This window comes from Protopterus annectens, chromosome 1.part1 (assembly GCF_019279795.1).
Source record: "Protopterus annectens isolate FY-2018-M chromosome 1.part1, PAN1.0, whole genome shotgun sequence".
Classification (NCBI taxonomy): domain Eukaryota; kingdom Metazoa; phylum Chordata; order Ceratodontiformes; family Protopteridae; genus Protopterus; species Protopterus annectens.
In genome coordinates, this window is record NC_056726.1 from 1600106184 (window position 1) to 1600127461 (window position 21278).

At 43.3% G+C, this 21278-nt stretch overlaps 1 protein-coding gene across 1 annotated transcript in view; it reads left to right on the top strand.

Moving 5' to 3' along the window:
• SF3A3 (splicing factor 3a subunit 3) overlaps nucleotides 1–21278 on the top strand; it is a 731641-nt gene that overhangs the window by 354267 nt on the left and 356096 nt on the right. The window contains exon 10 of the mRNA XM_044083506.1: nucleotides 11192–11259. Coding sequence (XP_043939441.1) covers nucleotides 11192–11259 — 68 coding nt within the window. The remainder of the gene's footprint in view (nucleotides 1–11191; nucleotides 11260–21278) is intronic.

A 21278-nucleotide genomic window follows, 5' to 3' on the forward strand; every position in this document is an offset into this window, starting at 1 on the left:
GCAGATCCATCTGTCTTTTCCTTGTCAACTGACAAACCTATCAAGTTGTTGCCTAATCTATATGCTTTTCCTTCTGATGGCAGCAAGGCAAAAGGGATAGGTTGGGTAAAAAAACTATACATATCTTTAATTCTGGTCTTAAGAGTCTTCAAATGCAGACCTAGGTCAATTGTTTTATCTATTTTGTCTGACTTGAACAAAGTTTTGTCTCCTCCTGAGGAATCTAGTACAAAGCAGCAGGCCTTATCCATGGTAGTATAGGCTGCACACAGGAGCATCAAAACAATGCATAGGGAGCATGGATAGGAAACCTGAAAGTTCAGGGACAGTGGCTATAAAAGATAAGACCATAACACAGGAAAGGAGAGCCCTTCTACAGGCTCTATGAACCTTTAGCCACCATCGGAAACCAGGTCCTTTGAGTATTCACAGACCACACCAAAGTCATGCAGTACATAAACAAGTTGGGAGAGGCACCAAATCTTGCCTGCTATGCAGACTGGCCCTTTTAGCTTGAGAGCAGGCCACAAAATCAGATGTATTTATCCCCAAGTAGTTTGCATTCTTTCATAGGAAAATATCCTGACAGACAGACTAAGCAGATCAAGGTAAGACCCCAGTGAATGGATGCTGAACTGGGGGGTATCTTCCCAAGCATAGTCCACAAATGGGGAGTGCCACACACAGATCTATTTTCCTGCATCTGCAACAAACAAACTTAATTTTTCTGCACCAGAACTTAGTGTCCTCAAACTTGAAAAGTGAACGTAATGCTTGTTCCTTGGGAGGGGATGCACCTTTGTCTTCCCCTCCACTTCCTCCTCTTCCCAAGGTCTTAATAAAGATGCAAAAGGAATGCCGTCTGCTGACTCCCTTTTGGCCAAGGCAGCATTGGTTCCCACTTCTGTTCCATTTAACAAAGGGTCATCACCAGAAACTTCCCTCCATTGTGGACTTGTTCATGCAACAACAGAGTCTGTTTTTACATCTAAACCTATTGTCCCTCAGCCTTACGATATGGATGATAGGATTCTGATCCCCTATAGATATTTTCTGCAGGCATGCTGAAGGTTCTCCAGGAAGCGAGGAAACCTTCCACCGCAAAGTCTTACATAGCAAAATGGAATAGATTTTCTGTATGATGTCTTTCTAAAAAAGCAGGACCCAGTTCAAGCCTACTTCTCACTGGTCCTCTCCTCTCTGAAGGAACTACTAAAATTTGGTTAAAATATTCATCAAGTAAGAGACACGGTTAATTTTTCAGCTGTATCTCCTTACCTACTTCTGGATCCTCCTTTTCGGGCTAGAGTGGAGGTTAAATGATTGCTTAAACTTTTACTCCATCTAAAGCCTCCTGTAAGTTATCCCCTTCTGCTTGGGACCTTAAATTGTGTGCTGGGAAAGCTTACTCTACCTCCCTTTGAGCCAGCAACATCTTTTCTCAAATTCTGCATTTTGAAAACCATTCTCCTAGTAGCAGTTACCTCCACCAGAAGATTCTGACTGAGAGTTGCAGGACCTTATGGCTATCCCTCCCACTGTTCCTGATTTTTTTCTTTAACAAGGATAGGGTGTCATTAAGGGCCAACCCCTCATTCATGCCCATAGGGTGTCATTAATGGCTAACCCCTCAGTCATGCCCAAAGTGGCAAATGAACTGTCCCTTAACCAGGCCATTAACCTACCCACCTTCTTTCCTAACCCATAAAACAGGAGGGAAAGACTACTTCCTTCATTCCCATGATGTCCATAGACTACCCAGATTTTACTTAGTTGTTCTGATTTGTGGATGTCTTTTGTCTGTGTCTCATTCCCAGATTCAGAGCTAGGAAACCCATTTTCTAAACAAACTGTTGCGAATTGGATCTCGGATCTCAAACTCAATTGCCTTTTGCTTCTGTTCAGCATGGCAAAACCCTTGCCTCTCCAGTAAAGTCACATTGTACCAGAGCAGTAGCCTGTTCTGGATAATTTTATAAGGGGATTGATTCTTAAGATCATTCTTGAAACAGCTGCTTGGTCTTGTGTGCACACTTTTACAAAACATTACAGACTGTATGCCTATTCTAGATCCAGGACTGCCTTTGTCTGGTCACTCCTTTCGGTTCTACTGGACAGTTCTCCACTACAGCATCATACCGCTTTTCTTTCATCGATAGGTTTGAGAATTACCCAACAGTTTGGAATACTGCAACAGTGTTTAAAGGAAGGACATAGTACAGTTGTGCAAGAGCATACCATAAAAGTAGATGTCCTACTGATTACTCTTGCAGTATTTTTTCCCTCACTACCTTACTCCCCTTTCTCCTGGTGGACTGAGGGGCTTCACTGTCTTTTTGCCTCTCCCCTCTTAGTTGACCAGTTTAATTGTTCATCAGGCCTCTTCAGGCGTACTGGCTTGGAGATGGTGTAAGGATTTATGCTCATATGTCCACTTATGTACCTTTACACCCAGAGGCTTAGGTCCTGCATCCGATATATGGATCTATGGAAGGTTTTGGCTTTTATACCCCAACAGGACGTCCTGTTTATTTGGCAAGATAACCCAGTAGTTTGGAATACTGAAACAGTGATCAGTAGGACATCTGCTGTTATGGTTGAGTTTCTACACAACTTTACTTCCTGGTGCCCTTGCATAAGATGTTCTGTCTGTTGACCCTGGTAATTACAGGCCTATTAGTTTCACTGTTATTTTCCACCCTATGGAATGCATAGCTGTAGTAATAAATAATGATATAGGTGTCCAGATAGCCATGGCTGGACACCAGTTCAGGTTTGTAAAAGGCAGATCAATCCTGCTCAGCTTACCCGGTTGAGTTCTTTGAAAAAGTTACTAAGGACATGGATAAGAGGCAGTACAGTCCACACTGCTTATCTGAACCATGACAAGGCCTTTACAGTGGGTTTATTGACACACACACAGCTCTGCATTAACCCATACATAGTTAGCTAGCTAGATAGATAATTGGCTGTCTGACAGATCCCATACTCTTAAGACAGGGAGTATTTTCTCTAGACAGAAAAAAAGTTCCCAATGTCCTATGCCTTGTCCTCTTTGGCATATATTTATCTGACATTAAAGCCATTGTCAAGGGACCAAGGCTAACCAAGTTGTACATTTATAAGATGCAAAAATTTGAAGCACCAGCTGTCTTATGAAGAGTTGCAGAATGCTTAGAATAGACATGTTAGCAAGGGAGTGGATACTGTTTAGTGTGTATGCACTGTAACTTTGTTTAAAAAAAAAAACATGCTTTATTCACTTTGTGACTAAAACAAACATTCTGTAAAGTATGCGTCTCACAGTATGTCATAGATAGTACTATGTAAAATTTGTCCAGCATTTTGTGTAGGTAAATGCAACAGAAAATTAAAGGATCATATTTTTAAACACTGTTTTGTGATCAGATGGGAAATTAAATGACCTCTATATTTCAGAAGGTCATGTTGAAAATTAGGTTTTTCAACATTTTAGAAATGTTTATTCTAGTGGAACTTGACATTACCTTTGAAAAAAATCATTGTATATATATTTTTTTTAGGTTTGACAGTCCCCTTGGTTTGAATGGGGGGAACTCTCTGAATGTGTGAAGCATTAAGTCAGACATTTTCTGTGCTGTCAGTGTGTCTTAACCATATGCTTTGGTTATGTGTAAATTGCAGTTTTTTTTCTGTTATATCATTCGATGAAGCATCTTCTGTGTGAAAATTGTACAGAATTATTTGATAAATTATATTATCCTGAATGCAATGCCCAAATTCTGTTTTATCCAGAATTGCAAGTGTTTGTTACGGTTTACTTCCCAAGTCTTTAAAGAGAAGATGGGAGGCCCTCCAGGAGTTCCAGACCAAAGAGAGACTTGGGGCTTTGTTACCCTAGCTCGACATGTGTCCGGGTCAGCAATGAGGTAAAGATGTCCCTTCCAAAAAAGAAAGAGGCATGTTAAGTGCATCCTTTAAACAGAAGAAAAAGGAGACCCATAAATCAGCTACACCTGATCCCTAGGACTAAGGGAGTAAGCCTCTGTGAGGCATTCAAGCAGTCTTCTACCTTAATACCTGTTAGTGTCAGTGCCTCTGTCAGTGGCCCATTGGAGACTGCAGTGCCTTCATCCCTTAGCACACACAGCAGTGAATTGAAGACCAGGTCCTGCCTGCAACTTATTCCCATTCTGTGGCTGTCTATTCTGGAACACCATACAATTATTAAGGATGGTGATTAAAGAATCCTCATTATAATCATAAAAGAGGACATTAGTGCCTGCTAGGGGTATCCTCCTTGGGAAAGCAGATATCCAATAGCAGACATTCAGATCAGAGTGTGGTGCTTGAGGTCAAGGTTCTTGCCATGCCAAAGCAGCTGCTTCTTGGCATGTTTCTGATGGGCCCAACCATGCTTCCTTCTAGCATTGGGCTTAGTTGGCAAAGAGCTTTTTCCAGTCTTCCAGTTTTGTTTAATATGCATCTAGATTCTGATTAGCCATCTGGAGTCCTTTTACCCAAGAGGAAGGAGGGATGTCTGTCCAGTGATGAGGAAGAGCTAGACTGCTTGTTACAACTTTCCTGTTCCCTGTCCTTTGACACAGATGGTGAGAACATGTCACTGAGGGACAAGCTCTCAGTTGTGAGGGAACACATTAAGTAGCAGGCTCACAAGGCTTCTGCATCCCAGAAGGGGATGCTTGTATCTTCCAGGTTTTGGCAGAACCAGTGGATATTCCTCTGTCCAGAAAGCCCTGTTAGATGTTTTTAAAGCAACATCCTTGGACCTGTTCTCTCTTTTATTTAGTGAGTGTTGGCACATGAGGTGCAGTATTGTTTTACATTTTATTCCATAACCATTATACTTGATACTGATAATACAGTTTTTTTTTCTTGGGGGGGGGGGGGGGGTAAATTTTAGTTGCTCGAACATTTGGTTGGATGGTGACTGATAAGAATTTTGTTCTTATACATACATGATGAATTGTCCTTTATAGTCAAATACCCTACTCATATGCAGGCAAACAAAATATTTTTCCTTGGCTGTAGCATTGTTTGTTAAATCTTATACAGCTGTCTTCATAACAAATCTACAGAGTATTATTCAAAGAAGCATCTTTGTTTGGGGTCTGTGTTAAAGATTTTTGGCAGCTTTAGTTAAAGCCATGTTTGATTATTTTTAATTGTCACATTTTACCTGCTGTTAAAACAGATCTGTAAAATACAGACTGTTAGTGTGTAACATTATCTGCAGATTGAAGAGTACATTTTGATTTTGTTCCCTGTAGTTAGCAGGTGGTAAGTCGTAACTGGTTAGATGTTCTTTGTGTTTCACTGTTACAGTCGTCACACTTGGGTTATCTGCCTGCAGGTAGCCCTCAGTCGGCCCAAGTACCAGAGTCTTGGGATTTCTGCATTGGATGCTGTCGCCTGTTCCATGACTTCAGGGTTATAAAACATGCATCCGATGCCATTACATCAGCTTTTCTTGCCGCGTGGGAGCCCGAAGCAGAAGCAGTTTGCAAGTGCCAGTTGGCCGCTACCTGAAATTTTCATTTTTCGAGTTTCAAACCTCAAGTCTTCTAAAACTAAGTACCCCATTGGGGATCCTTTTTTCTTGCTCTAACCGATGTCAGAAAAAGTTAACATTTGTCTTGCCTGTGGAAAGCAAATACCTCACAGAGATTTTCATTCTTACTGCATCATCTGTTTAGGACCAGACCACAATGTTCCTCGCTGTAGGTTTTGTGCCTTGTTTAATGCCCGAACTGTTCGTTGTGTGGCTATCTTTGTCGCTAAATTCTTTCGCTCTCATTCTCCTCATTTGAAATGGCTTCGATAAGCTATCTGACTACCGATCTTCCGAAAAACCGTAAGGATAAAGACAGAGACAGACCGCATAGGTCCAAAACTGCCGACAACGCTTCCATTAAGCTAGTCACCAGTCCGCTGGTACTCAGTGAGGTGCTTTTGCAGCCCCTGGTGCCCGCTTCTACAGATTCGCAGGCCTCTGCTGCGACCCATTCGAAGTCTGGTATGCCACGAGATGCTTCTTCGACTATGGAACCTGCGGATGTCTCTACCTTGGATGAGTCCAGAGCCGCTGTGCGGGCATCAGCTTCTGAGGGTGTATTTTGACCTTCCGATGTTCACATTAAACCGACAACTTTGTTTTTGACTACAACTGCAGAGTTTCTCAGGCCCAGAGTTCGTACTATGCCTAGAAAATGGACAACCAAAGTGCATGTTCAAGCTCCCTTGCCACAGAAACAAATGCTTAGAATGGCTGAAGACCTTATAACTTTAATTAGGGGAGGCCAGCCTTCCCCCTCTAAAATAATTGATTTTCCTTCTGATTCTACAGACCATGAGTCCGATGACTCTGATCCCTTTGATTACCAGGACATACCCTTATCTACCTATGAGGATTCAGATACAGAGGATTCCATACCCTCTGCCTCCCCTCCAGAACACTTTTCTTTTGGTGAGACCTTGCATACTTATTTCCACTGGGAATGCCAGGACTACCCTCAGTCCAAAAAGAGACTCTGAGAATTTTTAGACTTTCCTCACACAGGCCTCTAGCTATACCCCCTGTCCTGGATATTGTAGATGTCTTCATGGAATCCAGTCCTGTTATTTTACCACCAGCTCCTAGAAAGCCTGACAGGTACTACAGAGTACCTGACTCTCACAAATTTCTCTTTAAGAATCCCACTGCGGATCCAGAGACTATTTCTCGGGGACCTAAAGGCAGTAAGGCTACTACAGCCAAAAACCCTACCCCTTTGGACAGGGATTCTAGAGCTTTATACAGATTGGGTAAGAAGGTATATACCTCTGCAACTCTTGCCATCAGGGCTTTGAATTGCCAGTTTCACATGTTGAAATACCAGCAGCATATTGTGGAACTAATTAAACAAAAAATGTTGTTGCTTCCAGATTGTACAGAAAATAAAGATTTACAAGAGTTAATGCATTCTGCAAACCAAGTTAGTAAACATACTTTGCAGTGTCGTTTTGATGCCTTAGAATCATCTTGCAGGGCTGCTGTCACTGGGTCTATACTGTGAAGGCATGCTTGGCTGAAGGAGCAAATCTTGCCAGACCATGTCAAAGCAAAATTACTAGACGCTCCATTAAACCAGAAACGTTTGTTTGGCACAAAAGCAGAAGAAGTTCTTAAAAAGATGAAGGAAAAAGCTAAATCTATGCAAACTGTTAAAGATTTGTTACAGGTGCAGCCACCTCGATTCAGTAGGCATTGGTCCTCTAAAAACTGGTCCTTTCCAATCCCTCCCAGGCATACTCAGTCCAAACCCAGGGGCAGCAGGCCACCAAGACTACAGTCTCAGGGTATGCAGAGATCTAAACAATGGAGTGCTCCCACCTCTAAAACAGGAAGTGGTAAGCCACTCCCTTATGGAAAAAGTTCACAGTGACTTGTCTGTCTTCCTTCCCAGCAAGGCCCAAGTACCTGCACCCCTAGGAGGAAAACTCGCCCTGCATGCAAAAAAATGGATGTCCCTTACCCAGGACCAATGGGTCCTAAACTTTGTATCCCAGGAATACAGATTCTATTTCCACTCACTGCCAACCCCAAGCGGGTTGCCAGATCTTCCTCCAAACCAGTAGGCAGAGACTCAAAAGCAAGTACTTTCTCTTCTCAGTATCAGGGCTATTCAGCCTGTACCAATAGAGCAAAGGGGACAGGGCTTCTACTCCAGACTGTTCCTGGCACCCTATCCTAGATCTGTCAATTCTCAGCACCTTCCTGGTGGTCCCAAAATTCAAAGTGCTGACTGCAACAGCTTCTTCTTATGCTAGACAAGGACGCCTGGCTAGTCACTCTAGACTTAAAAGAAGGCTTATCTGCACATCCCCATAAGGGAATCTTGCAGGAAATATCTATGTTGCAGGGCAGTCTCTATGCACTATCAGTTCTCTGCACTTCCCTTTGGCTTATCTAATGCAGCCAGGGTTTTCGCAAACTGCCTGGCTGCAGCCATTGCATACTGCAGGCAGAGAAATATTCAAATTTACCCATACTTGGACGATTGCCTGATTCAGGCAGACAGTCAGGAATTGCTACTTCAGCACCTAGCATTTGTAAAGAGACTTCTAACTTCTCTGGGGTACACCATCAACAAAAAGAAATCACAACTGGTGCCCAGCCAAAAGATTGTATTCCTGGGAGCAAGCTTGAACACAGCTTCCCAGATGGCATTCCTCACTCCAGAAAAACAGGTTTATTTGACAAACCACTTCAAACTAATGGCCACTAAAACCCAGCTATCTGCAAGAAAAATACTGGATGCCCTAGGGTTCATGGCCTCATGCATTCTACTAATTCCATATGCAAGACTGCATATGAGGAAACTTCAATGGTGCTTAAGTCTCTGGTGTCAGCATTCTCAGGACCTGGAAACACTGATTCCCATCATTCCTTGTCTAAGGCAGAGTTCCTTTGGTCGGCAGAGGCATGCAACCACAACAAGGAACTTCCTTTCACTCAACCCCTCGCCGCCCAGACCCTGACAACAGACCCGTCAGACTATGCATGGGGGCTCACATGGCAGGCAAATGCATTCAAGGCAAATGGAGCCCAGGACAAATTCCTCTGCATATCAACAAAAAGAAATGTTAGCTGTACAGAATGCTCTGACAGCCTTCAAATATTTTATCCTTCCAGGACAACTCCTAATAAAGACAGACAACACCACAGTTATGTGGTACATAAACAAGCGGGGGGAACTCATTCCTACCCACTCTGCAGGTTAGCCATGGCCCTGTGGAACACAGCCTTGAGCAACCAAGTGCACCACAAGCTCAATTCCTGCCAGGCAAACACAATGCACTGGCAGACGACTTAAGCAGAAATCTAATGGACCCACAAGAGTGGAAGCTGGAACCCAACTCATTCAAACTTATAATCCACTGGTGGGGGACTCCAGAGGTGGACCTCTTTGCCTCCCCCCAAAGCCATCATTTGAGCAAATTTTGCACCAGAAATCCCCACAGCCAAACATGGAAAGTGGATGTCCTATCCTTTACATGGGAAAACTTCTCAATTTATGCCTTTCCCACTCTGCCCCTCAAATCAAAAGTGCTACTCAAGATCAAACCGGACAGGCCAAGGAAAATCCTTATTGCCCTAGACTGGCCACGCCAGCACTGGTACCCACTCCTATGCAGTCTGACAGCAGTGCCACCCTGGCACCTACATCTGATCTCCTCCCTGCTGTCCCAGCAGGAGGGACACATTTTGCATCCACAGCTGCAAACCCTGAACCTTGCAGCCTGGCTTATCCCCTGAATACACCACTAGCAACCCTCAGCAAACAGGTGCTGGACATCATCCTTGAGGCCAGAAGGCCTAGGGCTAGGAAATCCTATTCAGAAAAGTGGAAAATATATTGTTCTTGGAGCCAGTCTCAAGGAGAGGACACAGCTGTGCCCACCGTACCTCAAATCCCTAGATTACCTAGCAGAGCTACTCCACAAAGGCCTATCCTTCTCATCAGTTAAAATTCATGCCTCTGCCATCTCAGCTCATTGCAATACTCTATTTTCTCACCCTCTCATCAAACAGTTCTGGAGAGGAGCTAACAATTTAAGGCCCCCGAGGAGAGCTCCCCGCCCCTGCCTGGGACCTTAACTTTGTACTAGAGAAGCTCACGCTTCCCCCTTTTGAGCCTGCTGCTGCAGTAGAGTTAAAATTCCTCTCTTGGAAAACAGCCTTACTGCTAGCCATCACTTCAGCAAGAAGAGTGTCGGAGTTGCAGGCAATAATGGCTGTGGAACCCTTCATTATTTTCCATGCGGACAGGGTTTCCCTCAGGACTAACCCATCATTTATGCCCAAGGTGATATCCAGTGTGACATTAAACCAATCCATCCATTTACCAACCTTTTTCCCTAATCCTCAGAATAAAGGGGAAAGGATTCTGCACTCCTTGGACGTGCACAGACAGCTCAGGTTCTACCTTGATAGAACTAAACCTTTCAGAAAATCTGACCAGCTGCTAGTCAGCTTTGCTACAGAGGCAGAGGGCAAGGCCATTTCAAAGCAAACCATTTCCAAATGGATAGCACAATGCATCCATTTCTGCTACAAACACCATGGAAAACGTACCCCATAGGGGATCAGAACTCATTTATTTATTTTATTTTTTTATTTAATATTTGTTGACCGGGAAAGTCCGACTAGGTTCCACAGAGCCTGTTTTCAGCGGAGGCCCGGGGAGAAATGCTCCAGATGCATGTCTTTGGAATGTGGGAGGAAACCGGAGTACCCGGAGGAAACCCACGCGAACACAGGGAGAACATGCAAACTCCACACAGAAGGCACCCCAGCCGAGAATCGAACCGGAGAACCTCTTGCTGTGAGGCGACAACTTTAACCGCTGCACCACTGCGCCGTGGTGAACTCATTCCACTAGGGCTACCTCATCCTCTACAGCATTTTTCAGGGAGTCCCTACCAGGTACATCCTGGAAGCTGCAACCCGGAGTTCTATACACACATTCGCCAAGCATTACCACTTGCCTATCTTTTCTAAATCCAGAGCTGGATTTGCCACAGCAGTCTTACAAGGCCTGCTAGCCAGCCCCAATACTTCTTGACTGCCTCCACCCTTGCTCAGCTTTGGGAATCAACCCAAGTGTGATGACTGCAACAGTGAAACACAAAGTACATAGTACAGTTGAGTACACTTACCATTTGTAGATGTTAGAGTGTATTCACTGTTGCAGTCCTGGTTACCCTCCCTCCAGTCCCCTGACTTTTCTATTCTTTCTACCTATCCTCTTTTTTGGCCATATCTTATGGCAATGGTATTTACTTTTTACTGGAGGTGTTCCACACCATGTAATTGCTTCCTATTTTGGGGGCTCCTGACATCTGGGGCAAGAAAAACTGATGTAATGACATCGGCTGCATGTTTTATACCCTTAACGACTTTACGTCATGGAAGAGGCAATAGCATCCGACGCAGATATCCCAAGAATCTGGTATTCGGGCTGTCTGATAACCCAAGTGTGATGACTGCAACAGTGAATACACTCAAACAACTAAATTTAAGTGTATACAATTGTACTTTCTGTAGAATAGTGAAGCATGTGACTGTCGTGGGGGGCAGCATTTCTGTGGTGGAAATTGCTTTTTCTGTACTCCTGGTGTTTTATGATTTTTTTTCTTCTCTCTGCAGGAATTGGCATCTCTTGGATTGGACAGATTGAAATCTGCCTTATTGGCGTTAGGGCTAAAATGTGGAGGGTATGTTTGATAATCTTGGATACGGATTGTCAGAACAAAATCTGATTAGAATTGTAAATTAAAAGCAAGGTGCATTCAAAATAGCAAGACTGTGAATTATTTGATGAAAAATTAAGATTGTTTGTAATGTATGTTTTCTGTTCTTCCTTTCTCACTGAACACATTACTCGTACCCAGTCTTCAGCTTTAACAACTTTACCCATCTTACTTCTAAAGCTCTCTTTTGCTCTTCATTTTAGAGAGAAGTTGTGCCACTTGAAAAATTAACAGAGTTCAAGCAGGGGGAAATTGCTGCCCTAGGTGGCAACATTGTAAAAGCAGTTTTTTTTTATATGTGGTCCTGAGTGTAGTCTGCCCTCAGAGCAAGCATTTTCCAAGTATATGAGTAGGGACTGTTGCCACTGCTTAGTTGTGCTTTTCGCAAAAAAAAAAAAAAAAAAAAAATGTATATATATATATATATATATATATATATATATATGTGTGTGTGTGTGTGTGTGTATGCATATATATATATATATATATATATATATATATATATATATATATATATATATGGTTTAGACTGACCTCCCACTTGCCCCAGATGAAACGCCTGACAACTTCAGAAGACCAGCATCCAGAACACTGGCTTTTCACGCAAGGTAAGTAACTGCTTGGCCATCCCAAATAAAAAAACTAAACCCACCGATGTGGTGGGCTTCACCCTCCCCCACACACACACACACCCCCCTAAGTAAATATACCAAACTCTGAGATTGCACTACTGAGGGGGGTAAGGGGCAAAGTTCGACAAGATGGCCAAGCGGTTAGTTACCTCATGTGAAAAGTCGGTGTTCTGGATGGCGGTCTTCTGAAGTTGTCGGTCATTTTGTCTCAGCGAAGTCAGTGTCTGGTAAGTGAAAGGTCAGTTTACTGAAGCAGACCCATACATATATATATATATATATATATATATATTATTCATTATACTTCCTTTAAGGAAATATAACATGCTTTTTTAAATTCATGTGTATGTATAGGCTGATATATAATTAAATGTGTGCACATTTGTGTTTTTGTTTTTATTTGTGTGTGTATATACATATACATATGTATTTATATAAATATATGTGTATATATACGTACATATCCATTCCATTGTTACCTCACTTTCCTTCCTCTTGCCCTAGTCATGCTAATAGCTGGCTAAATTGCTCATTCATTAGCTACAGCCTCATTTTTGGCAGGATCTCTTGCATTCCTAGGCCATCTGTGGAGAGAGAGTGAGAGACCCCAATGCATCTGAAGGTTATCCTTGAACCTCCTTCCATTAGGACATAATCAAAGTAATTGCAGAGGAACTTAATTGGGGGGGTAATCTTACATAAGATATCAGAATCACCTCTGTTGGCTCTACTTGTTTAGAGAAGCGGCATCTCTAATTCAAGTCTTTTCTGGATCACCAAATTAATCCTCATGTCACAGGGAGTAAGCCCAGTGAAACTCCCAAGAAGCCTCATACCACATCATCATTCTTTTCTTTAATGCCCAAAGTTCATGACCACAGGCAAGGATAACACACAAAGATTGATATGCAGACTGAGAGTTATGTCTGTGACCTTTGCTCCCACTTCAGTACCACAGATCACTTCAGCATGAACAAGACTGCAGCCACTTCCCCTGTCCACTTGTCAGCTTTGTGCTTCTGCTTGCAGTAATTGAAGTATAGGATCTCAATGTACTCGATCTCCTTCACAAAGGATATCTGTCCCCACCCCCACATAACTGTAGATGTCATTGCATGCTTTTTAAGTGGAGAAACAGTTTTGTGGTGAGTCATAGGCTGGGGCATCACCATAACAGCTGTTTACTTTCCGGGGGGGGGGGGGGGGGGTAACTGTTCTAGAAGACTCTTGCAGTCACAACGTCAGCCTTATTTTGGAAGTTGTTTGTTCAGAATCTTGTTTGGAATATTCTTTTTTTTACCATGCAGAGGAATGTGATACCCCTTTTATGTAGTGCAGTAGGTAAAGGGGAGATAAGGCCATGCTGTCTCACTTCCTTGACTGGGAATATTCTTGTTTGCCCTTATCTGTTTCTTCATATTTTGTTCCTTCTAACAGTCTCCTGAGAAGAAATTTCTCATGTTTTTTTTCCTTATTGATAGCCAGAAAAACAAGTTTGAGGCTGTCGGGTCCTTGGCCCTACAGGAAACATACCCCTTACAAGTCATATTTCTCATTAATTAAGGTTTGGCAGGTTTCATCTCAGAGCCTGACTCCTTTAGTTGAATTCTTTACTCTGTCAGACTTTCCATCTGAAATATCAAAGGGTGAACCGTACACCTGCAGGAAGATGGAGGAAGGGTTATTACTTGACCCCCAAAACGAAGGTTATCTTCATAGTTCAACTGATAACTATAAGAATGATATTTGTACACAATGTAGTCTTTAAGGAGAGGATGACATACAGAAAAGACCCAACGTTTGAGCGCATAACTAGAACAGAAAAACTTTTGTCATCTTGATGCTGGTCAGCCATGCCATGAGTGCATCTTTTACCTGTGGGCTACAGCAAAGATTAGGAAAGTAGAACAGCCCCAGAAATCACTGTTACAGATTCGAGGAGACAGAGTTTAAGGCCTTAGAGATCACATCAGTTCTGCAGAGACTGCCAGCATCTTTTCTAGAGAGGATTTGCTTTGTGTGCCTTTAATCTTCTGTCTATCAGAAATGTGATTTCAGCCTGTCCTTATCCTCCAGAGGCAGGCAGTGGGATACAGCCTTTGGCTGCTGCAATTTCTCAGGTTTCTGTGGTGTCTACCGTTGATGCCAATTTCCAGGCACTTGCAAAAGATGACCACCTCCCAAAGGTACTTTGTTTAATATTGTATTGTTTGGTACTGCCTGTGACGTCCCCTGTCTGGGCCAGTAATCAAGTAGCCTGAATTCTCACCACTGACACTGGAGAGGGATGTTCACTTGGAACAAAAATGGATACACACCGTATTTCCAGATGCAGCTGTCTGCATCAAGCACAATTTCCCATAAGAGCACGCAGGGAACACACTCATTCCAGGGTCTGAATTTCTCTCTCTATCTCCCTCCAGGTCCCCATTAAGGCTTCCCACTGGCACAGTTATAGAGTTGAGTCCTCAGTCGAGTGTCCAAGTCAAATCCTCAAGCACCCTCTCTATTAAACCAGTGTGCTCTGTGTCCCTGCCCCAGACAGCTGACACACACACTCTTTGAGATTTGATTTACACACACACACACACACACACACACACACACACACACACACACACACACACACACACACACACACTTGGGAAAGGCTAGCACAGATTTACTAGCTGTGCCCATTCTGCCCAGACTATAAGGTAGTTACTGCCCCCAGACACTCCAGAGCCAGCTACTCTAAGGGATGTTCTTTGTGTTTCACTGTTGCAGTCATCACATTTGGGTTATCTGCTTGCATTAGCCCTCAGTCAGCCTGATTTATTAAAGTCTTGGGTCCTGCATCGGTTGCTGTCTCATCTTCCATGACGTCAGGTCATCAGGGGTATAAAGCATGCAGCTGACGTCATTACATCAGTCTTTCTTGCCATGCAGTGCCTGAAGCAGAAGCAGTTCGCAAGTGCCGTTCAGCCGACTCCTGAAATTTTCGTTTTAGAGTTTCAGAACCGAAGTCTTCATCTAAGCTAAGTACCCCGTTGGAAAACATTTTTCTTGCTCTAAACCGATGTCAGTAAAAGTTAACAATTGTATTTCTTGTGGAAAGCAAATACCTCATAAATATTTTCATTCATACTGCATTCCTTGCTTAGGCCCAGACCACAATGTACCTCACTGTCGGTTTTGTGCCTTATTCAAACCTTGAACTATTCGTTGTCTGTTTATTTACGCTTCTAAATATTTTGGTACTCAGTTCAATTATCCAGAAATGGCTTCTGTAAGCCACCCGACTACCGACATTCCGAAAAAAACGCAAAGATAAAGACAGAGACAGACCGCATAGGTCCAAAGCTGCTGACGATGCTTCTCCTAAACTAGTCACCAGTCTCAGTGAGGTGCTTTCGCAGCCCCTGATACCCGCTACTTCAGTTTTGCAGGCCTCTATTGAGACCCATTTGGAGTCTGGTATGCCGTGAGATGCTTCTTTGACTGTGGAACCTGCGGGGGTATCTACCTTGGATGGGTCTGGAGTCACTGTGCAGACACTGTCTTCTGAGGGTGTATTCAGGCCTACTGACTTGCATATTAAACCAACTCCATCTTCTTCTTCAAGGCCTAAAACTCGATCCATGCCTAGAAAACCGACGCCCAGACCACATGGTCAGGCCCCTATGCCCAAAAAACTAATTATTTGAATGGTTGAAGACCTTATTACTCTAATCAGGGGAAGCCACCCTTCCCCCTAGACCTAGGACTGATTTTCCTTCTGATTCTTCTGATCAGGACTCTGATATTTCTGTTTCCTCTGACCAGGATATACCCTTATCTACCTATGAAGATTCTGATGCAGAGGACTCCATTCTCTCTGCTTCCCCTCCAGAGGATTTCTCTTTTGGTGAAACCTTGCATACTCTTTGGGAGCATTTCCGCTGAGAAAGCCAGGATTACTCTGACTCCAAAAAGAGGCTTAGGGATTTCTTACTCCTGCTCCAACACAGGCTTTTAGCTATCCCTCCTGTACTGGACATTGTTGATGATGCCTTCTTGGAATCTAGCCTGGCCCCTGACTCTTTACTTTCTGCTCCCAGAAAACCTGATGGGTATTACAGGGTTCCTGATTCTCACAAGTTCCTTTTTAAAAATCCTACTGTGGATCCTGAGACCATTTCCCAGAGACCCAAGGGCATTAAGGCTACTACTGTCAGAAATCCTACCCCCTCAGATTGAGATTCCAGGGTGCTGGATAGATAGGGTAAGAAGGTATGCACTTGTTCAGCCTTGGCCATTAGGGCGTTAAACTGCCAGTTTCATATGTTAAAGTATCAGCAGCATATTATTGGATTGCTTAAACAGACAATGATGTTGATTTCTGACTGTGCTGAAAATAAAGATTTACAGAATTTAATGCATTCTGCTGAACAAGTTGGAAAACATACTTTGCAATGTGGTTTTGACTCATTAGAGGCATCTTGCAGGGCTGCTGTCACTGGGTCTGTACTTAGAAGGCATGCTTGGCTTAAGGAGCAATCGTTACCTGATCATGTTAAAGCTAAATTGCTGGATGCTCCCTTAAACCAAGACTGCCTGTTTGGCAACAAAGCAGAAGTTGTACTTAAAAAGATGGAGGAAAAAGCTAAATCTATGCAAACTGTTAAATATTTCCTGCAAGTACAGCCTCCCAAATTTAGAATGCATTGGCCCTCCAAGAATTGGTCCTTTCCTGCCTCTTCCAGGCCTTCAGTCCAAACCCAGAACCAGCAGAACACCCAGGCTTCAGTCCCAAGATACTCACAGGACTAAGCGGTGGGGGGTTCCCACTTACAAAGCAGGGAGTAGTAAGACTCCACCCTGTGGTAAACTGTCTCAATGACTTAACTTTAAACCTTCCAAGCCCTGCACAACTGACTGTTCCTTTAGGGGGAAAGATTGCCCTGCATGGACTTAACTTTAAACCTTCCAAGCCCTGCACAACTGACTGTTCCTTTAGGGGGAAAGATTGCCCTGCATGCAACAAATTGGGAACTCGTTACCCAGGACAAATGGGTTTTAAATATAGTTTCCCAAGGATACAGATTCCACCTTCCACTTCTTACCAACCCCAAATCAGTGGGCAGAGGCTCAAAAGCAAGTTCTCTCTCTTTTAAGCATCAGGGCTATTCAACCTGTCCCAGAGGAAGAATGGAGACAAGGTTTCTACTCAAGACTTTTTCTGGTACCCAGGAAAGACAGTTCCTGGTGTCCTATCCTGGAACTGTCTGTCCTAAACACATTTTTGGTGATCCCAAAATTCAAGATGCTAACTCTTCAGCTGCTTCCTGTGCTAGGCAATGATGCCTGGTAGGCAACACTGGATTTAAAGGAAGCCTACCTGCACATCCCAGTCAGGGAATCTTGCAGAAGATCCCTACGCTTCAAAGTGGGCTACATGCACCATCAGTTCTCTGGAACTGCCATTTGGCTTATCTACTGTGCCCAGGGTATTCACCAAGTGCCTAGCTCCAGTCGTTGCATTTTGCAGGCAAAGAAATATTCAAATATACCCATACCTGGATGATTGTCTAATTCAGGCAGAAAACCAGGACATGCAATTAAATCATCTGGCATTTGTAAAGAAATTGCTAACTTCTCTGGGGTACACTATAAACGAAAAAAAAATCAGATCTTGTACCCTGCCAACAAATTGTATTCCTGGGAGCAAGCTTGAATACAACTTCCCAGATGGTCTACCTCACGCCAGAGAAACAAGTTCATTTGACAGCCTACTTCAAACTACTGGCCACAAAGACGCAGCTATCTGCAAGGAAAATACTGCAAGCCCTGGGGTTCATGGCCTCCTGCATTCTACTAATTCCATATGCAAGACTGCATATGAGGAAACTACAATGGTATCTAAAAAGCCAATGGTGTCAACATTCTCAGGTTCTAGAATCAATGATTCCTATTATACCTTGTCTACAGAGAGAGTTCCTTTGGTGGGCAGAGGCCTGCCACCAAAACAAGGGACTGCCATTCACTCTACCCCGTGCCACCCAAACCCTAACAGAAGCATCAGACTACGCATGGGGGGCTCACTTGGCAGGGAAGTGCATTCAGGGCAAATGGAACCCAACTCAAATGCACTTGCATATCAATCAAAAAGAAATGTTAGCTGTACAGAATGCTCTGACAGCCTTCAAGGACCACATTCTTCCACGACAATTATTGGTAAAAACGGACAACACCACTGTTATGTGGTGCATAAAAAAGCAGGGAGGAACCCAGTCATACCCTCTCTGCAGACTAGCCCTGGCTCTCTGGAACACCGCCTTTAGCTACCAAGTGCACCTACAGAATCAATTCCTGCCAAGAAAGCTAAATACGCTGCCAGACAACCTAAGCAGAAATCTCATGGACCCACACAAGTGGAAACTGGAACCAAAGATATTCAACATGTTGAGAAACAAATGGGGGAGCCCAGAGATAGACCTGTTTGCCTCCCCCCCAGAACTACCAATTGGACAAATTCTGCACAAGGAATCCCCACAAACAAGCTTGGAAAGTGGATGCCCTGTGCTTCACCTGGAAAACCCTATCAGTTTATGCCTTTCCCCCTCTGCCTGTCCTCTCCAAGGTACTACTAAAGATCAAACAGGACAAGCCAAGGACAATACTGATTGCACCAGACTGGCCTCGCCAACACTAGTACCCCCCTCTTGCGCAGTGCGTCACTGCTGGCACCATGGCACCTGCCTCAGACCCCTGCCCTGCTGTGCCAGCAGGAGGGCCAGATTCTGCACCCACAGCTTCAAACCCTGAACCTGGCAGCCTGGCTAATTACCTGATCTCTCCATTATCATCACTCAGTAAGCAAGTGATGGATGTCATTCTGGAGACAAGGAGGCCTAGTACTAGAAAATCCTATGCTGAAAAATGGAAAAGATTCTGTTCCTGGAACAAAACTCAGGGGATGGCCACAGCAGCGCCCAATGTACCTCAGATTCTTCAATACTTAACTGACATGCTTCACAAGGGCCTTTCCTTTTCCTCCATAAAAATACATGCCTCAGCAATTTCAGCTCATTACAATACAGAACCACCCCTCTTCTCTCATCCACTGCTGAAGCAGTTCCTCAGAGGGGCCAAAAACTTAAGACCACCCAGGAGAGCCCCTCCTGCAGCCTGGAACCTTAACTTTGTATTGGAAAAGCTCACTGTACCTCCTTTTGAGCCAGCTGCAAATGCAGAGTTGAAATTCCTTTCTTGGAAAACAGCCTTCCTTCTAGCCATCACTTCAGCAAGAAGGGTGTCTGAATTACAGGCCCTCATGACAGTGGAGCCTTTCATCATCTTTCATGCAGATAGGGTGTCCCTCAGGACCAATCCCTTCTCCATGCCCAAAGTGGTATCCAGTGTGGCCCTTAATCAGTCCATTCATTTGCCAACCTTCTTTTCTAATCCACAGAACAAATGAGAGTGAATACTGCACTCCTTAGATGTGCACAGCAAACTTGGATTTTACTTGGACAGGACTAAACCTCAAAGGAAATCTGAACAACTGCTGGTTGCATTTGCTGCAGGGGCAGAGGGGAAGGCAGTTTCAAAGCAAACCATTTCTAATTGGATAGGCCACTGCATTCATTTCTGCTATAAGCACCATGGAAAACCTACCCCACAGGGGATAAGACCACATTCAACCAGGGCTGCATCTACCTCTGCAGCCTTTCTCAGAGGTGTCCCTACCAAGGGACATCATAGAAGCTGCTACCTGGAGTTTTCTACATGCCTTCACCAAGCATTACCACTTGCCATTTTTTTTCTAAATTCAGAGCTGGCTTTGCCACTGCAGTCTTGCAGGGCCTTATAGCTGGTCCTGATGCTATCTAATTACCTCCTACCATCCTTAGCTTTGGGAATCTACCCAAATGTGATGACTGCAACAGTGAAACACGAAGAACATAGAGTTGTATACACTTACAATAAATGTAGATGTTCGAGAGTATCCACTGTTGCAGTCCTGGTTACCCTCCCTCCAGCCCTCTGACTTCTATTGACTATACCTCTATTCTTGTTTACTATGCTTAAAGCTTTTTGTTGTATTTACTTTTTTGTTGGAGGTGTAACCCTGTATGTAATTGCTTCCCATTATGGGGGCACCTGACATCCTGGGCAAGAAAAACTGATGTAATGGTGTCGGCTGCATGCTTTATACCCCTGACGTCATGAAAGATGGGACGGCAACTGACGCAGGACCCAAGACTTTGATAATCAGGCCGACTGAGGGCTACTGCAAGCAGATAACCCAAATGTGATGACTGCAACAGTGAATACACTCAAACATCTACATTTTTATTAAGTGTGCACAACTGTACTTTACAAAGGTACACAAGTATACCAACTATACTGAGTGAAAGTAATATTAGTACAAATGGTAGTGTTTTGACCAATGCAGTAAGGCTTTCAGGAGTGGCCACAGTCACTAAGTAGATATGAGTACCCTCAAAGGTTAAAATATTCTCTAAAGGACCAGCCACCATGAAAAGTTGAAATATATTTAATAAATAATGTAAGAACATGAAAATATTGAGTAGCTATTTACAATAAACACCAGATCAGTTACAGAAAATATTAAAATAACACAGATGAATAGCTTCACACAGATACAGAAAAAACAGTACTTAACTAATCTCAGTATATTTTCTTGACTGATCTAATGAATTACTACTCCCTGGTTCAATTACTAGAGCAAGGCAAGATGAAGTAGGTGATGGTTACTTCTTTGTCAGGTTCCAAAAACAGACTGCTCTGAGACTTCAGGCTCATCTAGTATTAAAATATTATTACAGAGCTGGCTTACAGAATGACATCGCACACATCTGGTCATATGACTTTTGTTTCCCATACTACCCCCTTGGCTAGAAGCTGCCAGGATTTAGCACATGTCAGTAATACCCATACCTAGAGCTTTGCTATAACTATTTCAAACTTCTACCTTTCCAGAGTAGCGGTTAATTCACTGCTAAAGACAATACAGAAAGCTTCCTAGTACTTGCTTTAATTGTCTCTGGCAGCAATCAGAACTTTAAGATGCAATCTTTATGGCCTAAATGAAGTAGTTTAATTTCTTACTATTTTTTAAAGTTAGGTAGACCGAGATTAGTCTCTTCTCTTCTAGTATTCTATTTACAATAGTACAGTCTGATATAAATGCATATTTCTTTTCTGTCCAGTAGGACACACTGTTACTACATTTTTAACACAAGTTACTTCGTAAGTACATTTTCAACACAAACATCTGTACAGATCAGTTTGGTATACAAATGACGTATAATTCTTTACAAAATTCCCGCCAGCTGTGCTGGCATATGTTACACATCCACTGCC